The sequence below is a fragment of the Pomacea canaliculata genome, linkage group LG3 (genome assembly GCF_003073045.1).
Source record: "Pomacea canaliculata isolate SZHN2017 linkage group LG3, ASM307304v1, whole genome shotgun sequence".
In the NCBI taxonomy this organism is placed as follows: domain Eukaryota; kingdom Metazoa; phylum Mollusca; class Gastropoda; order Architaenioglossa; family Ampullariidae; genus Pomacea; species Pomacea canaliculata.
In genome coordinates this window covers 34,832,790-34,859,294 of record NC_037592.1, presented here as the reverse complement: position 1 = coordinate 34,859,294, position 26,505 = coordinate 34,832,790, and the positions used below count along the sequence as shown (strand labels likewise).

General features: G+C 40.1%; 2 protein-coding genes across 4 annotated transcripts; one reads left to right on the top strand and one right to left on the bottom strand.

Moving 5' to 3' along the window:
- Window positions 1-1,272: 1,272 nt before the first annotated feature.
- On the top strand, window positions 1,273-18,514 carry LOC112559176 (CD2-associated protein-like). 3 transcript variants are annotated; one of them, XM_025230183.1, is made up of 9 exons: window positions 11,985-12,124; window positions 12,689-12,849; window positions 13,080-13,183; window positions 13,508-13,677; window positions 13,937-14,066; window positions 14,399-14,553; window positions 14,933-16,878; window positions 17,262-17,364; window positions 17,555-18,514. In XM_025230183.1, the coding sequence occupies exons 2-7, from the start codon at window positions 12,794-12,796 to the stop codon at window positions 15,620-15,622; spliced, it is 1,305 nt and encodes a 434-aa protein (XP_025085968.1). In that variant the 5' UTR covers window positions 11,985-12,124; window positions 12,689-12,793; the 3' UTR covers window positions 15,623-16,878; window positions 17,262-17,364; window positions 17,555-18,514. The 3 variants fall into 3 exon arrangements, with proteins under 3 accessions (XP_025085970.1, XP_025085969.1, XP_025085968.1); XM_025230185.1 differs by lacking the exons at window positions 13,937-14,066; window positions 14,399-14,553; window positions 14,933-16,878; window positions 17,262-17,364; window positions 17,555-18,514 and adding exons at window positions 1,273-1,684; window positions 3,182-5,512; window positions 10,798-10,916; window positions 11,115-11,229 and having other exon boundaries at window positions 11,927-12,124; window positions 13,508-13,647; XM_025230184.1 differs by lacking the exons at window positions 13,937-14,066; window positions 14,399-14,553; window positions 14,933-16,878; window positions 17,262-17,364; window positions 17,555-18,514 and adding exons at window positions 2,670-5,512; window positions 10,798-10,916; window positions 11,115-11,229 and having other exon boundaries at window positions 11,927-12,124; window positions 13,508-13,647.
- A 202-nt stretch (window positions 18,515-18,716) lies between these two features.
- Window positions 18,717-25,051, bottom strand: LOC112559177 (acylglycerol kinase, mitochondrial-like). Its single transcript, XM_025230186.1, has 14 exons — window positions 24,894-25,051; window positions 24,570-24,609; window positions 24,053-24,132; window positions 23,440-23,515; window positions 23,103-23,201; window positions 22,692-22,724; window positions 22,216-22,307; window positions 21,885-21,954; window positions 21,538-21,617; window positions 20,917-21,122; window positions 20,560-20,670; window positions 20,201-20,268; window positions 19,615-19,715; window positions 18,717-19,077 (listed from the first exon to the last, which is right to left on the bottom strand). The coding sequence occupies exons 1-12, from the start codon at window positions 25,001-25,003 to the stop codon at window positions 20,252-20,254; spliced, it is 1,014 nt and encodes a 337-aa protein (XP_025085971.1). The 5' UTR covers window positions 25,004-25,051; the 3' UTR covers window positions 18,717-19,077; window positions 19,615-19,715; window positions 20,201-20,251.
- Window positions 25,052-26,505: the final 1,454 nt, after the last annotated feature.

The following is a 26,505-nucleotide window of genomic DNA, read 5'->3' as shown; positions in this document are numbered from 1 at the left end:
GAATAACTTCAATGTTTTTGTCAAAACTACGTGTTTGGCAAGAGTTCATGAACTTCACTGAGCACTTATGTCTCCAGAAAAGCATGCTGGGACACCCTTCCAGAGTACAGGAACCAAACGCGGATTTGAAGAAGCATGCGGTTTGCTTGCTTTTAAAAAGATAAAGTAATGCCTTGTTCACGTGAAAGTAAAGGTGTTTGTTGAATATTTGCCAAGCCGGAGTTGCTGGCCGATTTTTGTCCTGGCAGCAGCATTCGGTGCAGACAAAAATCAGCGAAAGCCAGACTTGAACACAGAATTTTATTGTGTGGATTGTGCCAAGCTTCATCGCCTCCCTGGCTATACAAGTACACGTAGCCTGTCTTTCTCCATTGTCATGCTTATCTTATAGAATAGTCACCATCAGCTTATAGTTATAACCTAAGAAATTGGCAATTCTCTTCACATTTTCATTACACACACACACACACACACGATATATATATATTTTTTTGGCTGGGTTTTCTGACTGGCCGGGTAGTCACTGGAGCGAGAACAGCAGGTGTCGAGCGGATGGACCCCAACAGGAGTGAGAAATATTGTGCGGCGAGAGTGTGTTGGAGGTCCACACCCTGGCGTCTGTACACGTGCTCCAAGATTCTCTCCCCGCTCCCCACAACTGCTGAGAGCACATGTTCACACACGCACGCAGCATGGCAGGGTCTCCACCACAAACATGTGTTAACATGCAACACTTCTCCCCTCAGTGACTGTTAACATAGGACTGGGTTGTCTATTAAACCAATTTCAGCAACGCCAAGTGACAGAACCTTGTGTAATTCCAGTTTTCCTTTGTGCCCTCTTTTTTTTAAATTACTTATTTTGTGGCGAAAAGAACGAACTGGAGTGGTTGTCTTGGTGTGCAAGCTACGTGTTAGTAAACATAGACACTTTAGAAGAAAACACACATCATTCGTGCGGCATGTTTAGTCTGGCTGCTGGCTGTCCCGGGTTCAGATCTCGTCTCTAACACAATGTTCTTTCTCTGCATGCGGCACTTGTTTACAAGCCTGGCTGCTGTGTACAACGGTCACATCCACAGATCATCGGCCGACGATACAAAGTCCTGCAACCGCTGGCTTCTCTAATTATTATCTCTATTTTCTATGTCATGTTCAGTCAGTGGCTGTCACTGTTGAAATGTCAGAAGCAGGTCTGTCCGCCCCTGGCTCCGAGGGCACGTGCCAACACACACAGCGTGTAATTAGCTCAAATGAGGCTCACTTCCGCACTGTCCCACTCGGAGACGAGCCGATGGAGGCGCACAGTCATCACAGTCATCCTTGTTGAGCCGTTACAGGAAACACAGTGACATCAAAGGGTTTCCGCCTCATCTACCAGCGTCGGCCTGCAGTAGACTTTCGCTCGGCAGTGGCTGCATGGATGACCACTGAGCGGTCACGGATGCTGACAGTTATATTTGTGTATACTTTGGAGGGATTGTGTCCTGTTTGCTGAGCACGTGCGCCCAGGAGGACTCGCTAGTAACAGACGCGGTCCTTCAAAAGATGGATGTGCTCCTTTGTCTGATGGACGATCGCCGAGGGATGGAGTGGGATGGGACGTCAGTGCATAACGTGTACCCAAAACTCGAGAGCGTTTCTGTTACAGACATGTGATTACGAATTTCAGGATTCAACTTCTAGTAAGTAAATCTTAACCCTCTCGTCTTCTTGTTTCAGACAATTTTAGCTTCTTAATTTAAATATATAAATGTTATTGTTTCTCTTGACACGTAAAACCTCGTGCACAGTCTAAAGTTTTAAAAGATGTAGTAGAACACTACACAAAGTTCATTGACCTTGTGCGGGTCATGACCCTCGACCCCTAAACCTAACCAAAATCCCATGAGGGAAATGATCCGAGCTGCATGAGCGCCCAGTGTTTACTGGAATTTTTGAAAACAAATGCAGGGTTTTTTTAAGGACAGGTTTTGCTGTTTGTGGAGTGTGGCAACTTGTGAGATGCTTGCTGCTGCTGCACGCGCTGTTGTGGCAGGGTGACCGTCTCGTGAAGCCTGCGACTTTGCTGCTGTTGTTTGGCGAGGATTTCTGCCCTGCTTTTATCTACACATTTTTGTCCGTGCCATTACATGTTTGGATGTTTGTCAACCCTGTTGTTTATTTAGGGTTGGCCGGGTTTGCGGACTTGCCTTTCACACTAACAAAAAGCTCGGTTTGCTGCAAATGTCCACGACTGCTAATATCATTGGCTGCTATATAATACTATCCGGTTTGTTGCTGTAATCGCGAATATTAACATCAACTTGTTTACTAAGTTTCGTGGATACTGACATAAGCAAGTTTATCTCGTTTTCACAGATGCTAACACCGGTGGTCACACTTGAAATCGTCGAATGAACTCCCTAAGCCAGATCGCTTTTGACTAAAAATATTCTCTCCTTAATAATCTCGCCCACTTGTTTTTGTTTTAAATATAAAGTCGCTCTCTGTAGAGGGAAGAAAATCATGCTTTATCTTGAACAAGCATTTGTCTGGATTTCCGTTTCACAAGATTAAAATTTGGACACTCAAATTTTTGAAATAGGACACTAGTCTCTCTCTCTCTAGCTTCCCCATCTCTTGTTTGCTATAGGGCAGTCTGGACAGCTCGCCCCTTCTCTGTTTCAGCGCCACACTGAGCCACTTCCTTCTCATTGAGAGAGCGGCACTACATTGTTTCTCTTATCTCAGGGTGCGAGCTGCTTTCCCTTGAACTGAGGGGAATACTGGGAACACGCAGACATCAGGTTAGAACGTGGTGAGTCAGTCTTGCAGCTGCCAAGGCAAGTGTCTGGCGTAGCAGACAGACAGCAGGAGAGAGAAGGAGGGAGAGAAAAAGGGAGTCGGAGCCAGTGGTTGAGGGAGCGGATACACAAACAAAGCGTCTGCGAGGGTGGCTTCCCTTTAAACCTCTGTTGGATTACTTTTTTAATTATTATTGTAAATGCGAAGATAATCTGGCTGACGGAGAGCAGCGATCGTACGGGTGAACACAAGTTTCTGATGTTGAATGAAGTTTGGAGACAGGGAAGAAAACTCTGCCGGTGGCCGGTGCCAGGTAACCTTCAAACTCTTGGAACATCCTCGCCGTGATCCTGCCAGGCAAGTCTTTAATGCATTTTTTTCTTTTCAATTACTAGGAGAATTTCTTCATCAGCACGAGTTTAGGATGCTTGGTAACACGTTACTAGCAAAGCCTGCCCCTCTCGTCCATGAAGAATTACGGTGTTGTATGAGGCTCGTCCCCCCCTACATCGTACTATCAGTACCCGCATCTCCCTCTGCAGCCGACTGTTTTGTCCCAGTTCACACGAGAACATAAACTGAAACATGTGGCCATGCTTATCGGCCGGCTCGTCAGGAACGTGCGAGGGCTACCCAGGGTGCACAGCGGCATCGGACCAAGGCGCGTGAGTGGCTGGACGTGCAACACAGCTCTCGAGGACTTTGAAGTGCGCACACGTGGTCACGAGGTCTCCGCGGGGCTTTACTGTGAGGCATGGTCTTCCAGGAACATCGACGAAACCCTCTTCGATTCTACCACAGTTTCGCTTTGAGAAACGACTGGATGTTGACGCTGTTGTCGAGTGACTCTAGTGGCTTCTGATGTTGACTGAACTTTGTCAGGTGGCCTAACCTTTAATTACCAACAGCTTTCTGCCAAAGTAAGCAAATAAATGTCGATGACTCTTCGCTGGCGGTAGCGCGCTAACAGTAAACAAACAAAAGATCTGCCTAGAGGTGTTTACACGGTGTGTACATAGCTAAGCTACTCACACGACAGACTAACAATAAAAAAATTTGAAGTGAATGTGCTTGTCACCAAGATCCAGTAACAAGTAGGCGGCAACGGGAGAAAGCACACAACCTCTAGACGCCATGGCCACAACAGAAAGTACAGAGAAACTTGAAGCAAGCACCACTGAGTTGTCTTATATCACTGGCGCCCCCTACTCCACTACTGTCGTGAGTGTGATGTCTAATGGCCCTCCATTGAGTGTCACGGAGGTCGGGGGGTCGGCTTCCGCCTCTGATCAACTTCCGGTAGCAGTTTCTGACATCCTAGCCTCTCGCGACATGGAGGGAGGGAAGCACACAGTCCCCGTCGCCTGTTCCCAGCGACAGCATTAGCACGAGTGACACGCCGCCAGTCACGACGGTCAGTGGGGCTGCTTCTGATGACGATGCTTCGACAACGCCAGTGATCGCAGCGACACCCGTCACATCAGGATCCCCCACAACTGCTGGTGTCGCAACATCTTCAACATCAGACTTGGTCGCAACATCTTCAACGCCAGACTCAATCACAACATCAACGTCAGTATTAGAAGACTCGGCAATAACCTGGTGTCGTTGTGACATCTCCAACGCCAGACTCAGTCCCAACATCGACTTCAATATTAGACTCGATAACAACTGATATCGTACCAACGCCTTCAACACACGACTACATCATAATTGGTGTCGCAACCACAAGTTCTACCCCAGACGCCGTCACATACAGCACAGCAGCGGCAGCTTCAACTTCAGAAACATTTGCAACCGACGTCGCAACAACAGTGTCGGCAACAACAACAGCAATCACCGTTTCGCCTTCGACGTCAGAGCAGACCCCATTGATCACCGACAGCGAGGCCGTCTTGACGGACATTCCCCTTCACGGAGCTTGAGTTCGGGCTGGGAGGGGGTGAGCACGTCCTACGCGGTGACTGCGACAGCCGGTTGGCCCCCGACGAACCACGTCACAGGGTCGGGGGACGGGGTCACAGGTGTGGGTGTGAGCAGCACAGATGCTGTTCCGGGGATAACACCACCAGACGACAGCGAGACAGCTACAGCTACAACTGTCGAAGCGATCCTTCCTTCGACCACCGAGCTTGCTGCGTCCGGCACGTTTGGAGATGCTGCGACGGAGGCCGCGACTTTAGTGACCCCCAGCGACCTTTTCCCAGCGGCAAGCACGTCCTCGGACAGCCTGGCCACACCTCTCCTCCCAGACATGTCAACCCGCACGGTGTGGGACAGCGCAAACGACAGCGCGTCACACGTCTTCACGACCTCCACCTTCGACATCACGACGACCTCCGTCACTTCCACCACCACTATTGACATCGCCACCGCCGCTGCGGCTGCGGCTGCTGATGCGGTTACAACCAAGGACGAGACTTTATCGCCACCTGCCCACGTGACAGGATATTCTGAGGTGCAAACCACGGTGACACCGAGTGTCCTGAGTTCTACGGACACAAGCGGAGCCGCTACACCTGACCTGTCGGCGGATCCCTCCAAGCCGGGAACAACAGATGGCTCCGGCGACATGGAGTCGTCTGGGGGCGTCATCACTGACAAGCCCACGACGCCGCTCGACAGATGGACATCCTTTGTGCCGTCATCGTCGTCGGCGGCCGGAAAACCGACCATGACGTCACTTGACAATGGCACGAGTAACGGAACAGTGGCGACATCTCACGGTAAGTGCATTTGATTGATAATTTACAGGATGAAAGCGACCTCTATCACACCATGATCATTCTCATCATCTATGCTACTACTTTAGTTGACACACACACGAGTCACGTGCTAGGTAGTAGCAGACATTTCTTTGGTGTTTGTAGATGAAATACGCAGATACACTCATCAATCATGCATATGTAAGTATATGTAAACATACTCGTGTATAAGCTTAGCTGTCGGACTGAGACAGGCGCAGGTCACTGTTTTACAGAGACGTAGGTATTAATATTGAGAAGCCTTGTAGGCAATAATAATATTGTTTAATGAAAGACTGTTCACCAATGTGGTTTTATAGTCGTATACAGGACTCGTCAGACAAATCTGGATGAACAATTTTTATATAATATATTATATGTATTTTGCCAGGAAATTCTGCATTTAAAGTGCAGGTAAATATCAAACCTTCTATAAGCGGTTCAGGCAAAATTTAATGTTCCGTATAGTCCCTTGACCTTAGGATCGTAGTGTAGGTTGGAGGGTGTGGGGGTCAGTTGTCTCGGGGTCAGCTTATTGTGAGCGGTGCTCATCTCCTTACCTTCACTGCCATATCCCAAATCTTTGAGGAAACAGTTACCCATTGGGTCAAGGCTGGGGATACAAGTATATATGCTGCATCACAGTCACACGGGTACTAAACGGGGTAGCATGCGGCTTCTTCTTGTTGACAGGCTCTAACCGTAAGCTATCCGCTCACCACCTTCCCCACACACTCGAGTATTTTGTGTGTGTGTGTGTGAGAGAGAGATTCCATTAATGATTAAACCTAATTTTGATCCCATTATAAATGTATTAAACTGCAGAGGAACAATCCCGAAGTTTTTACCATCTGTAGTCAGACATTACAGAAAATAAATGAAGCGGACACGTAGGAAGTTGCACATATTCAGTGATATAAGTTGGGCCTACGTTTTGACCTCTTGTTATAAACATTTTAAGAACATACACACATACCAATGTGCACATCCTTGGATTTTAAGTGTTTGGTCCTAAGAATGACTTTTTCTGATGTTGACACAAGAGCAGAGACAGCACTCGTCGTCTCTCATATCCGACACCCGCTGCGAGAAAGATTTTATTTCGGTTCGAGAAGGTTAAATTGCTCTGGCAGACACCAGCAGCACATGAGGTCTCTCTGGCAGTGGCACTTGCTTACAAGACTTCACTTGATGCCGCATCAGCTGCTGATGGTGTCAGGCATCCACAGAACTCAGCTCGGTGTCAGCGGAGGAATATGAGCCGAATGACTGCCGGCAATCAGATAAGAACCTCAAGAATTCCTGCTAGTCGTAAGTCGCCTCCGTTCCCATTCCCATATCCTGGATGCATAAACAGTTACAATTTCCTTAGAACTGGCTCCTTTATGTGTTTGCCGAGTATCTCAGAATGCTCTCTTCTGCGGACTACCTTCGTGGGTCTCCCACGTTGAGACTGGAGTCTCGGTTAAACTAAAAGTTACCCCTCCCCACCCAAACAAAAACCAACCTTCTATTATGCGGATTATAAAACTGCAGTCTTTCGAAATCTCGAGATCGAGTCCATAAAAAATTGTTTTTTGCACAGGTGTTGTCGATCAGTTGTGTGCAGCAAAGCTTACAAAACTTTGTCTTTGTTCTGTATGGTGATGGAATCGATACGATGTTCTCGTCGTTTCTCGTTCGCGTCTCGCACAGTTCTGAGAGATGTTGATCTTCAGTCACAGATCGTGTATGTTTGTGTGGATGTCTGTCTGGCTTCTGAAACATGCACGCACAATTTAAAGTGTGTCATCAGATGCTTGGTTCTTGCAGTCACGCTAAAGTTAAACTAATATGTACTTTGTAGCTAGACACTAGGTCTGAGGTACGCGCTGCCCTAAGCAATTAAGCGTTTCCCGCGACATTGAACTAAAATTTTTTAATCTCTTTTCACACTAATACTTCAATAGCATCCGTGCATCAGCATTAGTGATCGCCTTAATTAAGAGTTAGCTGAAGAAGGGAAGTGGGAATTTCCACTTCTTAAAAAGATTGTCCTCGTTGCCACGGCACGTGCGCAAAGGCTTTTGCAGGTGCCTGTTAACGACTAGAGTTGTGTTCGCTGGCCTGCTGATGTTTTTCGAAATGTTCACTGTCCGAACCCTGCGTTTGTCATATGAACGGATGTTTACAGAAGTGTATATTTGTGGCTAGATCATCCGATCCTAGCAGTTAATCCATTTTTTGAAAAACGGCTCGGGATCGTTTTCCCGTTGATAGCAAACTAAACTCTTTGTCGTGTACGCTTTGACTTTAAAAAACCGAATTTATTGAAGATAAGTTTCTTTTGGTTGATAGTCTGTATCGGTTGTCATTATAGATTTGTTTCTAGGGTCGAAGGTTGTAGCAAGTCAAAATCATCAGTTAGTCCGGTTACGGGTGAGAACTGGATAGACCAAGTTTCTTTTGTGTGTGTGTGTCATTGGAGGGTAATTCCCTTCAAACTATATTACTATAGTCGACAACCGTCAACAATTCCCATATTTACTGGAGCAGCCTATATAGACCTAGCAGTTGCATCATGCAGAGAGACGAAGCGCGCATTTTTCGCGCAAGTAAACACGACTGACATTTTCCACAGAACTCTAAAATAACAGGTTACATCCCACCCTCTCCCAACAGTCACAGCTGACAGAACTTTCATCCTCCTATCGAGCTGATCGACAGTCATTTTGAAAATGTCCTGAACTTATAGTTCATTTACCATACATGATTCAGGAGGTGGGTGGGCGGTGTTCCTGTGGGGGGTCAACCACTAATTATTGATCACAGCTCACGATGCTATACCTATGAATCATCGGGAACACCATGACGTAAGCCGACATGCACGCGGCGCTCTCATGGGACACGGTGGGCACGGGGTTAAGGGGGGCAGGGAAAGGGTCATCTGTGTAATATGCCTGGCATTTTGTTGGGTACTGACGCCAGCTGTGATAAAATGCCGTACAGGAAATGAGCTGCCCAGACGAGTGGAACAAGAAGGCAACCAGGACTTATACTCGAATGCAGCCTTCAGAAGTGTGTTAGTTTGCTTCCAGCCATAAAGCCCCTCTCCACTACTATACCTTGCATTGAAAGTGTTGTGGCTGGTTGTAAATGATAACTATCAAGGTTCTGTACTTACCAGTCCTTTCACAGTTACTCTTACTGACTTCTCATTTTGTTTCAAGCCGCCCGTTATGACCGATAGTGTTTCAGTGGCGTATGAAGATGTTTCGGCTTTTTTTTTTTTAAGTGGAGATGGGGACAAACTCCTTGCTGACAGTGAACACCGTTCACATTCTTGTCCCTTCAATATCTTTTTTTGAGGGAACAGCTGCCCCGCTTGCCCTCCCCTCTTAGTTCCTGCGCCACCAGTAGGTACCTAACTCTTGTGTCAGCTTGAGCCGAGTTAATGCGTTGCAGCGGAAATATGAGAAATTGTGTAATCATCCTTTGTTTTTTTTTTTAATAAAGCCCTCTCAGTAGAGAGGTTATAAAGTTTTAAAAGAAAGAATTTAATTTAGTGTGGTGCATGAAAGCTGTACAAATTCTTTTGTAACCTTATTCTAATGGTGGCCTACAAGGAATAACCTGTTGTCATTGGACACTTTCTTGAGCAAAAATGCCATTTTTCTTGAATCTTTGTTGGGCTTCAGAAGCGCTAAAATATATTGTTAAAGCAAGTGTTGCAAAATCCATATCTGTGTTTGAAGAAGATTTATGCATGCATATGAGTGGGTACATGTGTTTGTGTGAGTGAGAAAGAGAAAGACAGAGATCAGAGGCCCTATGCAAGGTGATCCTATTCAATATATCAATCAATGAATTGCACATGACAACAGCGTATAGCCTCAAGAATGAGATTAATCTTCAATTTTGCTCCAGTCCATAAAAGTGCTGCCATCTGTTGCCAAAGGAATGAAAGCTGGAGCTCTTGAGGGAGTTATAAATAGAAGAAAGTTTTTTTTAAAGGAATGAAGCCTGTTTACTGTCCAGGCCAGGTTTTCCATCATCACACACAGGCTGCTATTCATCTTCTTAGCTTGAGCAGATTATAGATTTTTTTTTTAAAGGCAGGCTATCAAAACTGGTAACCGATAACTTCTGCTTCCAAAGTAACTTTGCTACTAACTAGTGAAAAAAGGGTAATGTTTATAAAACCATCTTCATCCTATATTATGCTTGTTATTTTTTTTATGCAAGTGCTCAGTAAATGAATATGGAACTGGGGCTAAAAAATGTCGCACAGAGGAACAGCACTTGCATCCAGTCTGGTTTTTATTTCCATATTGCTAATAATAAGGATAAGGTTATTGTACAGTTTGGCATTTATTAATTGTGAACAAAGGAAAAAGTTTAAACAAACAGCATTAAGTACTTCTCATCTACCCATGAATAAACCAACTGCTTGGCCTACAATCTACAGACATCAGAGTGAACAACTCGCCTTAAAGTAATACTTTGTCTTGCCGGCAGAAAAAAAATTTACATAAAAAGTGTACGTTGGCTTGTCAGATTGATGACATATTGAGAATACAAATGTAAGTAATGACAAAAAAAAAAAAAAAGCAAAAAATATTGATGTTTCAGCACCGGAACATTCTAGACAAAACTTTTCCTTGACAGTTCCAAGCGCAACAAGGTACCAATAACTCAGTTACTTTTAAGTACATGTTGATGATACAAATGCAGTTCTTCACAGACTCACAGCTGAATGGAAGTCACCTTCAGTATCCAGACCCTTTGCCACATCTCAGACTGTTACACCCATTTACATTGGGCTCGAGATATCTTTCCTCTCTTAATTCCTACTGTGACTTAGAGAGCTCTTCCTTGTCATTCTTTCTTCCTACCTTATGGATGCTTCAAATAATAATGATAATAAAAAGAAACAAGTGATTTATGTAGCAGATAATCACACTCATGAAGAGTATGCTCTCAGTGCTTAAGACTTAAGAAAACATGGAGAAGTGCGAAGGACATAGAGAGAAGCAACACTATAAGTTACTTATTTTTTATTGTTATTTCCCTGCCTTTCAGGGATTTTTTTTTAGTTTATTTTTTTTAATAAATGTACTGCAATTGAACTTTAATCTGAGGTACCGATACATTCTTAATGATTAGCTTAAGTTTTAAAATGATCTATATCTACATAGGCCACATGACTTGTTTCATTTACATTTACATAAGACTATTTTGTGCCACAGGTTTCAACAGATCTGACTCGTATTGTTTTTGTGTCACAGGTGTCAGCCAATCTGATTCTCTAATCATTGTCCTTCCCATCTGCCTTGCCCTTTTTTTCTTTATTGTTGTCATCATTGCCTTGGCACTCTACTGCTATCGACGCAAACGAAAGAAACAGGTGAATTTTATCCCTTGAAAAGTTTCTAATCATAAATTTTTGTTACGTTAATGAAAATATCATATTTCTCCACATCGCTTAGTAAAATAAATAGGATGTTAAATGATAATCTAAATGTCAAATTATTTTCAAATTAAAGAACTTATTTGCCTTGACAAGATATGTTTTAGAACATAAGATCTTTCTTTTCTTCCACAGGCTGAACATCACAGTAATGAAGACTTGTGGGTAAAACCACCAACAGATTCACTGGCACCTTTATCTATTTCTAGTGCTGAGCCCAGTGTTCCTGACCAATTGCCAGAAAAATCAGGTACATGTCACAGGCAGTTAAGATTTTTTTCCAGCACAATGAGGATCAATTGTTCAATGTGATCATGGCCAGAACAGTTGTAGAAATAGTTTATCTCTTAGCCATCATGATTTTTCCATTAGTTGATTTTTACTATTGTGATGAGTTGTTATATAAAGTTATTATTGTTATAAATTATCCAGGCATTTCATTATTTACTGAACAAATTTGTTTCTAAAATTTCAATTGGAGATTTTATGTAAATGTTTGCACAAGTTTTGAAAAGCCAAATACATTTTCATTTCTTCTCTAAATGCATGCTAATGGGGTGTGAGGCCCTTTTGCTTCATTGACATAAGACCACACAGAACAAAATTATTAAAAGGCAGTAAAGTACTATCAACCCTGGTCCAACTATTAGTGGTTCACTCCTCTCTCTTACATTCTCTAATCAATAGAACTTGCATGGTTACCCAAGACATTAAATATGAGCAGTTTATCACAAAGAGGTTAAGATTGATAAGAGAAGTTGTAGCTTGTATTCAGGGTTGTTTGTATAAAGGAAACAAATTTTAGCTGTGGAATTTTCATGATCTAGAGAGCAAATCAACTGGTTTTGCAGATTGATGCAAATACAGAGAGTATTACACTTAAAGACTAAGTCTGAGGTTTCGTGCTGATGTAATTTTTCTAATTAAATTTACCTTTTTTCTGATAGTTCCAGCTCCAGAAAGACCTCTGTATAAAGTTGTACATGAGTTCCCAGCACCACAAGACACTCAGCTGCCATTGGCTATTGGTGACCTTCTGGCGGTGGATGAAAAAGCTGACAATGGATGGTGGCGTGGATATGTCCTGGGAAAATCTGAGCTCAGTGGATGGTTTCCATCCAGTTTTGTGGAAGAAATAAAAGATAGTAAGGCATAGTCCCTTTAAATTTATCATTTTATTCTGTCACACCTTTAATGATTTATAATTGGTGCAAATACTTTAGTGATGACGTCATGCACATCCATACACGTGTACACAGGTACACCAGAGGCATCAGAACTAAATGTACAGTGAGAAACTTTTTTTTGTTTTTATCCTGTTTTTCTTGCCAAAATTGCAAGTAGGTGACAGTATTTTCCCAAAAAGTGATTCATTTTGCAGAGAAAAACACCCCAAACGGAAAAAAACATGCTGATGAATCCCCTCATTACCCTGATGCAATACACAGTGCTTTCAGTACCTTAACCATCCTTCTAAACCTAATCCAACCTTACCTTTAACTCCAACATTAACTCCTCCCTACCCTTTGCAGTAAAGCACATGAACACACACAATACACCTGCTACATGCCAACATTTAAATCAATATTTTAAAACTATGTATTAAGATATAATGATGGACAAAAAGGACTGAAACAAGAAAGATGTTTTAGCTATTTAACTATTTAGATATTTAACTGCTGCATGAAAATTACTTTTATTTGTCATAGAAAATACTTCAACAAATCAAAGCAGTTTGGCTGCGGTGGATATGGAGGTTGAGTCAGGCCCCTCTAGACATGCAAGCATAAGCTCCTTTCTTATACGTAAAAAGCATGATGACAATTTATTACGAGAAAACAGCTTCAGCCTCGGAACATTGTCAACACAGGTAACCTTAAAGACATTGATGCAAAATAGTTTTTCCTCTCTCTCAATCACTCTTGCGATCATTTCGCACTTTGTACCTGTATTATTTTTGTGTGTTCAGTTATTGTTAAAAGTTTCACCTCACAAGTGTACATTCTTAAAACTTGGGCCTATTTTTACTTCCTCTTAATTTTTCTCTTCTTTTAGAACAAAGCTTCTTACTCTAATTTTTGTTTTTATGATGTGATACAGAACAAAGCTGCAGCTCTCCAAGGCAAAACTAACCCTATTCTTCAGTCATCAAGCCCTGGAACCCATAGGTACCACAGCTGACGACTTGACTAACGCTGTTCAAGGTCAGAACATGAATTAAAGCCATAAAACGTCTGATAGTGTCTTCATGTTTGCATAGACTTTTGTTTCCATGAGAAATCCTTTTGCAAAGGTTCAAGAATGCTAACATATGCTCAAATGCCACATATAAAATTCATCATGAACCACGATACAAAGTAGCAAAAGGTCAGCAGGTCTCAATATCAACCAGAAGAGGAAAATTTGTGTGCAATGTTTACATGTACAATGTATACAATGTGTACATTCATGCAGACACAGAAATGTCTACATGTACAAACTCAATGAGAGTGCAAGAGTAAATTCTTGTTTTGGGCACTCATTTTCAGGGAAGCACTTTAAAGTGCTCTTTGCATACAAGGCAGCTTTCCGAGGGGAGCTAAATCTCAGAGAAGGGGAGATCATTATTGGCAAGGAACGAGATCGAAATGGTTGGATGCTTGGGACCAAACTTAAGGCCAAGGAGGAAGGCTGGTTTCCTGCTGTGTATGTGGATCAGGTTTGTGTCATGTTTTATGTTACTGTTAAAAAATTACTTCCTTTTTCAAGAAAAGCAACCGTAATGATGTTTGATACATACTTAAACTGTCCTCTTAGCCAAGAAGCAGGCCATCTTTATAAACTGCTCATTCAAGATATTCTTCATCTTTTTTTCATCATTTTTTCTTAACACTTAAATTTGCATAAACCAGTAGTCACGGTACATAGTTCATGGTGATAAGAACACACGTGAAGTAAACCAGTGCTGTGGTGGACAGGTTGTGGGTGAGCTGCCCAAAGAAGAGATGCCTGATTTGCACACAGAAAAAATGGAACTGGATCAGGAAGTGTATGGTCAGCTTGCAGTAAACAGAAATAAGTCTCCAGACCAGGCATGGCTTGGCATAGGTATGCAACATTTATATCTCTAGCCTTAGAGTTTATTATTCATCCACAAGCAATTGTGGTTTTATGACCATAGGCATTCCAAACCACTGTTTGAGGTTTATTTATTTCATTTAAAAAGTTAAAGATAAAGGTAGCCCAGAATGTTTTGGTCATTCTATACTCCACTGGGGGTGGAAAGGAATAATAAAAATGTTTTGGTTGCTGAGGAGTGATATGTTAAAGATGGCAGCATAACTGTGATTTATGAAAAAACTATTCACATGCAGGACTTGTGTAACCATGTTAAGATTATTATTAATCTGAAGTTTGTTTCTCTTTCTTACCCCTTCAAGAGCATATAGCTAATTATGCTTACAAAGGAACCTCAGAGATAGAACTCAAATTTAAGAAGGGGGACATCCTGGTCATTTTTGAAGCACAGGAGAGCGGTTGGTGGCTTGGTTGCCATGGTGATAATGTGGGATGGTTTCCAGGTGCCTTTGTAGAGGTTGGTTCAGTGTTCTGTTTACATAAAATTAAAATGCTTCATTTTTGGTTATCTAAAATGATTTGCTAGAAAATTTTTTGATTGCTTCAGAAAAGAAAAATTATTTTGCCATGTGAAACATTGAGCAAAATTAAATTCTTTCCCGTTTTTAAAAATTTGACCTGGCAAAAATTTTAATCTCATGGATTAAAATCACAGATTTTATTGAAAAGTTAGACAAGTCTTTCTCCATATACTAATCTTTGATTCTTGAAATGCTTCATGTCCATTTGTAAGCCCTGACGGCTCTTCTATAGTTTAATAATTTTTGAGACACTTTGCTACTAAAAACTAAGAAAGTGATTGATTCCATTGTTTTTTTGTCTTCCATCATTCCCAGCTTCTTGAGCAAAAGTCAGACAGCGATGGCATTGCCTTGGAGCTTCTGTCACCTCAGCTGAGAAACAAGGATGGTAGCAGCAAAGATACCCAGTCCCAGCGCTCCAGCACCGCAAGTAACAGCAGTGACACCCCTAAAGACTTGGCTGATGTCAAATCATCAGTAAGTGTCAGCTCAGAGTCCATCATTGGAGATAAACCAAAGCCATCACGAAAAGCACCCCAGCCGCCTGGTGCAGACAAAAGTTCAGGCAATGGAGCCACTGTGGTGGTTTCTGGGACAGGAACATTATCAAGAAACCTGAGGCCTGTTCGTCCAGCACCTGCTCCTCCTGTCCACAAAGTAAGACCAGAGAGTGTGTCCAGCATGGACAAACTTGGGGTCAGAATGAACCAAGACACCGACGAAACCAGCAGTACTAAACTGAAGCCTTTGAAAAAGACTAGAAAACCTATAATTGTCAGAATCCCAAAAGAGAAAGTTGGGCTAGACAAGATTTCTTCTTGTGCTATGCCCAAAAGGCCAGTTCCATCAATCCATGAACAGGACGAACAACAGAAAAATAAAGATGATTGTGCAAAACAAGATAAAGATGATCACACAAAAAGCGACAGTGATCTCAGTGGAGACAGCGAGATTGAGAAAGGAGTGTTCTTTGTTGGCAGAATGCATGACAAAGCTTGCTTCTAATGATTTAGATATTCATTGTTTTGCTCCCCAGGTTAATGATACTGAAGCAGCAAATAAAACTGACATTTTGGACCATGCTTCAGCCACAAAAGATGACCCCAGTGAAACAGTAGTGAAAGGTGAAAAATCATTACCACTGTCAGATGATACCGCATTAAACCTTTTAAATGATAAAGATCATAGTTCACCATTCATTTTAAACCAAGATCACGGGGAGAAACAAAACAATATTTCTCATGCTGAGACTGTGTTACCATACAACCCTTCAGAATCCAGTGTGAAGAAGGAGGAGATTCTGGATCAGCACTGGCTGTCTAATGCTTCAGAGAGTAAATCCAACTCTCCTTTGACCAGGAATCTCTGAAGGAATCCAAGCAGGAAGATGATGGTTTCCTTAAATCTGACTCTACTGCTAATGCTAGTAAAAACATATCCTCTGTGGCCCCTTTGAATGAAGAGTTGGAGAGGACCAGCAGGAAAGCTTCCTCTTCAGAGGATAATTATCCAAATGAACTGCATTCAAATCATAATGGTGATTGTAATCAGAAACTATCAGCAACAGCCCTAGATAACCATGCTGCCTCTGAGCTTCCTTCTAGCCAAAGATATTCTGGTCACTGGAAATTCCACAGGGACAAGGACCAAGGACAAAAGCATTTACGACTAACAAAAGTGTCGCCACCAGTGGTCCCAATGCCTGTAATTAAAACGGACAACACAGATGGTGATGAAACAACGACTATTCCTCCACCCGGTGTGAGTGGACATGTTTCTATGATCGTCCACCAGATCAACCAGCGAATCTCCAAAGATTTGAGAAATCCTGATCATAAACTTCAAAGGCAGCATTCCACCAGTTCTGGTGCACAATCTTCTGACAACAATATGCAGTTACACACACAGGAAACCAGTTCAGCACATGAGACTTCAGGTAGCAGTAAATCTGACAGTTTACCTTCATACCATCAAACAAACCACTGCTCAGAAGCTTCAGGGGAGATTGCTCAAGCCACTGTAGTGAATGGATTCCATGTGAATGATTCTGTCTCCTCAAGTTCTTTGGCAGGATCAGATCATACTGTGCAGTCACAGGCTAGTAAGAATGATGACATTGCTTTTGATTCCACCAACCGTCCTGACCTGCCAACCAATTATGACAATCATGATGGTGATATTCACGAAACTGAGCCTGTGATAACAAAACGACCTCCCCCACCCAAATCACCACCCCCATCATTGTCCAACAAGCTCAGCAGGTAGGTGCTATTTACAGAAGCAGTTTTTATATGTCTGGGAAGAAATTTGCATTAAATCTGAGAATTATGTTGTTTTGTTTAACTGTTGCAAACAAATTTGTTTATTTTTCAAGAATACATCTTAAGCAACATTTGATTTATCAAATACATTGGGGTTTGTGTTTCTGCCACAAAACTGAACAGATTATGAAAAAAGATGATTGTACCTTTAAAAAAAATCTACACATTTTAAGTGATGAATATACAGTGTAGAAGCAGGAATTACAGCCTGTCGAATGTTAATAAAACATAGCTAACTTTCTGAGTAACTTAAACATTTACACAATTGTTTACATTCACACACACTCAACTCCTAACATGGAAATACATTGGATTTCTTTCAGACTGCGAACCCCTAGACTGTGGCGCACATTGAAGAATTATTCAGCACAGAGAGATGATGAGCTCTCATTTGATGCTGGTGTCTTTATTCGAGAACTAAATGAAGTAAGTGCAGGGCGAACTATGTGGTTTAATTTCTGCAGAGTGGAACACTCTACACATGAAAATGTCACAATTTTATTCATAACGTTGAGGAGCATGTGGTGCATAGTATACTGGTATCAGATAATCTTTGGAATTTAATTTTATTTACTTGTCCACTATCACTCAATGCTGTTGGTGATTCATGTTGCAGAGTGCTGAGCGACCAGGTTGGATCTATGGAATGCTGGCTGATGGCTTCTCAGGATTTTTCCCAGTCATCTGTGCTGAAATATCCTCATCAGACATTGAAACAGAACTTTGAACTTCTGATTCTGCTGAACTGGACTAATGGGATCTACTAACACGAGTTGGTTGGATCACATGTATCAGCAGTGAGACCTAATATACTTGGTTAATATTTTTTGTCACTATGTTAGAGCTGCCTTTATAAACTCTAGCAAAAGATAATATCCTAATTTTGTTAAAAACTGCACAGGAGAAAGGCATTTCACACCATTCCCCCACTCCAGTTATTCATTAATCGCTCAATGGACTGCAGTGCTGTGTTAGCATGCAGTGACCGAAGGCCACATGATGTCTTAATGTTAATAGTGTTAAACAAAACTATCCCTCTGCTCATAAAACAGAAGGGAAGAAACCCAAATTCAGTTGCCTCTATAAAATAATTTGGGTATTGTGTAATAATTTTAATTAAGACGTAAAAGCAATTAATTTTTTATACGCAATGGTCTATTTAATATGCATGTACTTTTATTGGCATGTTAAATTTTGTTTTCTTGCCTCCTTATGCATTTACTTAATCTCTTATCCACTCTTTTTCATGCAAGGGTGTATACTGCATGCCAATGCATGCACAAGCACAATTTTACTTACACATTGTTAATAAACATTGTTTTTATTGTGAGAAGCACAATTGTTTTTAAGTGCCTACTGATAAGAAATATTAATAAAATTATATTTTTATTGACAGCAGCATCAGACCACTTTGCAGAGGCTGTGCTGCATTATAAATTATACTGTGATGTGTTGGTCTTTAATTCCATTAATCAAAATTCACTTAAAATGCAACTTTGGAACTTCCCACATTCATGGTTTTTCTGCCATAATATTCTGAAGTACCAAATTAAACTGTGCAATCAATTTTTGAAAATTGTGTTGCTCTTTGAACAGAGTTGTGCAAAAAGCCAACCATTGTTTAGGAAGTGAGGGGGTACAAGATTTATTACAGTGACCTAAGCTTCAAATACACCTTTACACTCTGTTCATTTTGAAAATAAAAAACTTGATGGGCACTTCTTCCTGACCATATGATTTATGAAAGGATGAAGATAATAAAACAATGAAAACTGATAAAACAATGACAACTTGTCTTTAATCAGCTAAAGAAAATTGAAGAAGTATGCCACTGCCTACGACCTTGGGTGTCAATACAACTTCTTATTATGACAGTGATTCTCTCTTTCTCTCGGGCAAACACACACATGCAAACACACTTTCTTTTAAGTACTGGTCAACGTGTTGCATAAAATCACAGTCGTTCTGTACTATGAATCCTCGCAAACTTTGTCTTTTATCCCATTAAGAAAAAAATATGTCAGCTAGTTACGGGCTCAAATACCGAAGTGAAAAAGTTCAACTGCTTTCTCAAAAGAGACACTTCACTGGAATAGCCTCAAAAGCCTCTCCATCAATGCTGTACCATTTGGGTGATGACTGCAAAAAAGGTTGGAAAAAACCCAAGGTGTTTAAAATCAACAGCATCAACTTCATGTTTACATCCATTTAAATCTTCTACAAGAATTATTTATTCATTAAATAATGATTATATGGTGTCCTGGTATTTACATCTCCATTAATTAGTCATGCATTACACAGGATAAAGATTGATGGTTGCTGTTAAAAAAAAAAAGTTAAATTTTTATGTTCAACATATAGCATGAGTAAAAACAAGAGAAAAAAGATGTGTTCCACACAACCATGCGTTCAGCCAAATATGCTGCATTAAAGAAGCCAGAATTGACCATTTCAATTATCATCCATGTCTTTTGTAGAAGACAACTTGGTTTCACAAGAATGTTGGTGCAAGTGCACCCATCCCACTTAATGCTACTCAGAGTTTGTGCTTTGCATACTATCTTAAGCAATCGTAACCCCATTGTCTTATTTCAATGAGTCTCTTTTCCCTACCAAAAAAGAAGAGATAAAACTATAAAGTAATTATGAAAACGGCAAAGGAAAACTTCAACCAACCTCATTATTTTCATCCAATACAATACTAACACTCTTAACCAGAAGCTTTTCATTGCTGTCAGTCCCATATGCAAAGCTCTTTCCTATTAATTCTTCGCCACCTGAAACAGATATATAAGAATAATAATTCAAGTGTTCATGTGTTTAAAATGGGACTTGATCCTTCCAGCTATTTTTAGTTCACTGGTGGTGCAGTGTCTACAGTTCCTGCTCTAGTTTTGCATCTCTGGACATATGTGCATGCGCAAGTTTATGTACTTTGTGAAGCTAAAAATATTTGAAACACCATTCCTTGTTACATTCAGCCTACACCATACTCAGCCCAAGCGTTGACCCTCATACCCTACTGGAGATAGGTGAACTGGACAAAACAAATCACAGTTTGCTTTTTAATCCGTGTCAGTGCGCCCTCCTAATTCAAAAGGAAAGAAGAAAGACCCAAACCTTGTCTATGGTTTATCATCAAACTGATGCTTCTTTCTATGAAAATTATTACTATCTTTGGTACGTTTGAAAATCAAATAATGAGAACTATTTCCTCCCCATGCTGGCCAATAAATATTAAGTAGAATGTTGTAATGCTCACCCTTCTGAAATAAACTCATTTCGTGTAGGAGACACAGGACCAATTCCAACTTCAATGCCAGGAACAGTCTGCACACAAATTTCTGAAACATTATCTTCCAAGAAGCAAAGGAAAATCAAATTTGGAATGGAGTCATGATTGACAAAAGGCTTGAAATGGAAGTTTCCAGTTCACAAAATATCAGAAAGAAATATGCTATGCATATGACTTTATTTTCTTGACAGAAAAGATGCAGAAATCAATGTGAGAATCACAGAAAATTATTCAACTGTTAATCATAGCACAGGTAAAAATATGATTATTATGTAAGAAAATGAAGGCTCTTAAAGCTGAAGAATAAGTGGTAGTAAGAAACAGACCTGTTCTGACAGCATGTTTGGAGACAAGCAGAGTAAGCTCAACAGTGGATGTAGAACGCATAATTTTCTTTTCTTCCTCACTCTCCTCCTCTGGTTCTTTAAGTACCTCTTCTATAATCAACATGTCACAAGTATCAACTGTACATTTATTCATGTGCATGACTGTATACAGGTTGCTACATTATGCACATTCAGACACATATACTCACATCTAAAACAATAACCAGAAAGTCAAGTTTGCAAACTTTACAGTCACTTATTACTTTTACTTTTATTGAAGATAATGTAAATAATACAACATAGCTCTTGGATGTTATTTATTTTAAATGCTAAGAGAACTAGCCAGAGAATAAATACCAATGGTTGTCTGTTGGTTCCGTCGAAAGAGAAAATTAAAAAAGTTCCAGTTTTTTGAGCTGCTTGGCACAGCTGGTTCTGGAAGCCTCATGTTATCCTCTGTAGCCTCTACATAGCTAATGTCCACTTTAAACGCTGGAGGCCAGTTCTTCACAGCTGTCCATAAGTATGTCCATCGTGACTTCAAGGGACCAAAGTACCAGTACCTGGTAAATACAGCTTGATGTCACACACAGCAGCAAGTCGCAATATATTTCATCAATAAGGATGCTTAAAAATCATACATTGTTTCATCACTGTTGCAGAAAATGTGCACAACATAAACATTTAGCAATGAAATATGAGGAAATGCCCTGCCTAAATGTATATAATAAGCGACTGGCTGCAGATCAAGTATGTAACCTTTTAAACACAACATTATCAGGCTTTTATCTTTGTTGAATTAAGTAATATATACATATAATCCATGCTACAATGACCCTTTAATGTTAGAGCTTAACTTTTTGTTGCATCACAATATACAGGGTATTCTTGAACAAAGATAAAGAGACAAAGAAACCCAACTGTTACACAATGTGAGACACCATAAAAGTTTCAGACTGCAGTATTGACAAGGCTTACTTCTTTTTTCTTTCCTCAGCATCCCTATATGCTCCAATCTCCATACCGCACAATGCAAAGGTGGTCTTGCCCTCACCACCCTACTTAGTTTGTAGATGCAAAACAGATTTAAATTATTTGTCAATTTATTCACTTTAAATAAGAGTGGTGCTTAAAAAATAAGAAAATAATTACAAAACCTTATGCAATTTTAAGGTTAAAAATATATGATTTGTTGCAAGAAATAATCAAAAAGTGAATAACAATAAAATCCTGTATTGTTAATACACAGTGTATTTATGTTAATGCAATCCAGTTTAATTAAAAAAAAACAAAACAGAAATGAAATAAGAAAAATATGAACTCACATCAATTTTCAAGACATCCACTTTCTTCGTCACCTCTTTCACAACAGCCATAGCTGCATCCGCAATAATTCTGCATGTCAACAAAAACAGTTTAAATATCATCAACAAAACTAAATGATGATGTAGATACTGATGCTATACTGTCTAATTTCTGCCTTATTCTGCACTACTAAAATATAAATACTGCAGCAGTAAGCTGACAAGTCATTATGGTGTTATAATGTGTCAGGTTTTTTTAAATTGTTATGTCTCTAACATGATGGATTAAGACTGCAGGTATGTACACCGCATGCACTAACTACAAAAAAGGTTTCGCATAACTTTTCCATACCTAACAGTCTCCTTGTCAGGTCCATAGAAAATTCTGGCAAATGTGTTGGTGTAGCCAAGGGGAATAACACCCATAGGGATGCCATAAAAATTCTGATGAAACCAAAATAAGTTTATTAAGCATGCAACAAATTCAAAAAGATAGAAAAAAAATCCCCCAAGCCCCCAAAAGATGTCATATCAGCTGAAGATACTGGCCATAAAAAAAAGTTGACTTCACACTCTTTCTGTGAAATGAAAGATAAATAACAATACTGGAACAATAAAACCAGCCCACATATGCACAAAACAACACAAAAATAAGGTTAAAGTCAAGATTGCACACATTATCAAATTGAAGTCACTTCTTCTTCTTACAATGTCCTCATAAAAAGTACTTCTATTTAAAAGCACTGTTAAATGTCTATAAGCACAAATAAGTCGGCATAAATTTCAGCAACTGCAAGCTAAAAATCTCATTCAGCTACGGAGTCTTACCTTATCCTCTTTGCGCATTATTCCTGTGACAGTCTGAAAGAAAACAAAAAACATTAAGAACAAAGCAGTTACCTAAGATTTGGACACTAATAGTAACTATTATAGTAGTTGTCTTAATGATGATAATCTAATATTATATAACATCCAGCTCATACAAATGAAGACATGTCTTTAATGACACAACTGGACTTCCTCATAAAACGAAGCACATAAAAAATATCCTCTGATCTCCAACTGTTAACTGCAAAATCAGTTTATGCTTCTTAATTAAATAATATGAAATAGTTTCAATATGACTGAATTTATATTCTTATGCCGGATTATTGCCAGAATGCATTATTTATACTGAGAGACTGTGCAGTGAAGTGGTATAGAAAACCTTTGGGTATCACAGCAAAAACATGATCTTACCTCCAAGACAGCTCCATCTCCACCGGCTACAACAATGGCATCTGTGTCATCTCTCTCTAGCACGCCAAGGAACTTTTTCACCTGACCATCATACTCTGTCTGCAGGCGACAGAGACCATACAAAATATTATTAGTTAATTTGTTTTATGCTTCTGTTCGTGCTCTCTGTTTAAAAATTATCCAGTTCTAAAACTATATTTCTAATCCTTCACAGATTTACACACTGAAATATTCCCATGCTCTTTAGCCTACAGACGAACTCTCTTAAATCTGTGTTTGTACTCAACACTCTCCCACCCACCGAACACAGACTACATCCCACAAAACTAGTCTTTACCTTAACAACATTCACTTCAATTCCAGCAAGGTACAAAATAGGAGCTGCATTTTTTTCAAACAGCTTTGTGGCTTTCCTGTAACAGGTGTCAAGTAATTATTTGTGTACTGATCTACTGATAACATGCAAACACATCACAACTTTATATAATAAATACAAACTAGTGCCAAAGTAAATTTAAAAATCTACTAAACAGATTTCAGCAAGATGACATCAAAAATATACAAGAGCTATTTGTAATCAACACTGCAATAAAGTATAATTATATTAGCATTTATTTTTAAAGAAAAAAGTGTAAGTTCATTAATTAAAAAAAGCATACAAGCACAAAGGAGTATGCAAAAAGAAAATTTTGTTATTTACAGCAATTTGTCATCTCTTAGCAAGTACCTTCTTGACTTCTTGAAATCAATATTCTTCACTTCATTATGTGCTTTATGAAATTTCTATGAACTGCAAGGTAGCTTCTTCTTGTTCCTAATCACCCCCAGTGGAGCATAAGGCCGCAACAGCAAGGTAGCTAACATTAGCTAAAATCTAGCTGATGGCAACTTTTTTCAAGACGTTCATTTAGAGTGCAATGATTATTTTCCCCATTCTTTCATTGACATACCCTCCATGAGCTGCTGGATTGAGAAAGACAGTCACCCTTCGTGGCCTCTCTGATAATGTTATTTTCTCATCACCATATTTCTGCAGGATATAACAATATTACCATTTGTTTTAAGTGTGAGTATAGTAATTGTATGAGTGTGTGGGATGTAACTTTACGTTGTTTAGTTGATTTCTTATAAGAACTCCCAACAAAGGAAAATTTCTACCTCTGTTGTAATAAACAGAAGTAGATAGTAAAAATGTATTGTATAGTCACTGGAACTCAGTTAACCATTACCAATAATCATAATTTTATTTCAAAAGGAATTATTACATACTAATCAGTAAGCATACACATGCTTTATATCGCTCATAATTATATAAATAAATTTCAACGAATTCACACTAATAGCTCAATCTTATTAGGATATGCAACAAGATGTTCGGAATAACCCTAGCATTTACCAAGTGTTTTGCATGATGATTATAGACCTTAACCATTTGCAAAAATCAAAGACAACAAGTTGTGCTGTTACCTTTGCTTCATCGCAGTACAGTCGCCTGAGTAGGATTTCTCTGTACACACGCAATAAGTATATGTTAAAATTACGTACACAAGTGAGCAAGTATCTCACATCTATACTCTATAAGTATTTAGTGTGTGCAACTCTTTCAGCGAAATACTGCATGGGTACACATTACTACATACATAAAATAAACGGCCTCTGGATAACAATATCAATAATCAGCGGCTGTCTGCCAGTAAGTCCGTTTAGGTTACGAAGCAAGGGCATGTCATGTAAAACAATAATCTACTAATAGAAGATATGACTGTAAGTAAATGCCAGGAGACCACTTACTCATAACGATCATGTGCATATTTAATACCATAAGTTACGGCACAAAAGCCAAAGATAGATTTTTTCCAGTGTGTTCTAAGCGTTTTCCCGATTCTGACTACCAACGCCATTGTAAACACACAGATGAATCGAGACGCATGTGGTATTCAAATGGTCCGGATGCTAACATTTTCTGATTAATAAACGAGCCATTTAAAAATAATAAACGAAATAGGAATGCGGTTGGAAGTAAGAAATAATAAATATTATTGTTTGCTAGTACAGTGTCTTATGGAATGCATATCCTTACTCTTTTATCAGTTTTGTAAAACATCATAGTTTGTTTTTCCTCTCCCCATCCCTAACGTGTATTTGTATGGGTTCTGTCGAGATCGAAAGCTGACTACTGACGGCGGCACCAGGGAGCAAACGAAAGCTGACTTGGAACTGTTAGACGGGCTTAATGACCAAATATTCTTCTTGTATAAGCAGCCAGGACATGGCAGAAATGATTTTTTTTTACCACGTAATCACGAAGTAATATCCTTATATACGTCCGTTGTGTAATCACTCATTTATTTATTTATCTCTTGACTGATCCCAGTTGACAAACGGTTCTGCTGTTTGGCAGGAACTGGTCGTCAAGAGAAACAAACGGATCTCGGACTACGGAGTTGCATTACACCGTGACCGGATAGACCGGCAGGGGTTGACAAGTTAGGCTTGTCTAGGCAGTTAAATTGTGAGCAGATCCTAGAAATACTACTATACAATCCTTAGAAATTTACGTTGGCAATCCAGTTCTTTCTGGACAAGGAATTAACTTCGGCCCAGACCAAGATCTATCTTGCAAGACGGGTATCATGCGGGATCACAGGGCCAAACCAGTCTGTCCCATTTTACTGTTGCGTATTAGAGTTTCCAAAATCTCACGAGGGCGCGGCGAACATATATCTTCCTGCACTATTTTTATGTTCCCAGTCCGAGCACGAACCAATATACACGTCGTTGCTCCGAGATAAAGAGCAGCCTCCTCGATCAGTCACTTGTTCCATACCTGAATTCTTCTCTCCGTATTGGCAAGCAGAATTCACGTTTCACATTTGTATAGCAGATTCGTATAGCTTCTCACTCACTTTCACTTTTCCTGTCTGCCCACTCTCTTCTCATGTTTGTTTTGTTTTGTTTTGTTTTGTTTTTTTAAATCAATCGACCTCCTTTCTCTTTCTTCCTTTCTTACCCGCTCTCTCGGCGATTTACTTTATCCGTCATAAAAATTTACGACATAATCACAAGGAGAGAAAAGAGAAAATTACGACCTATTAGCCACTTTCATTTTCATGTCGTGGTACACACGTCTGTGACACCACTATGCAGTCTACACTGCCCCCCAGACAATCTGGTCTTACCCAAGGACACGATCGTGGCCTCAATCATGAGGTGACCTCTTTCTCTAAGTGACGATGTTTGCACACGTATGGCTCGAGAACAGACAGGGACTATTCCACACAGAGTTTGGGAAATAGACTGAGGCCATCTCAGGGATTAAACAGATGTTTAGCCGTACACCATTATTGCTAATAAGCGATACAATATGGAAAATATAAATTATTATAATTAAATACATCATTGT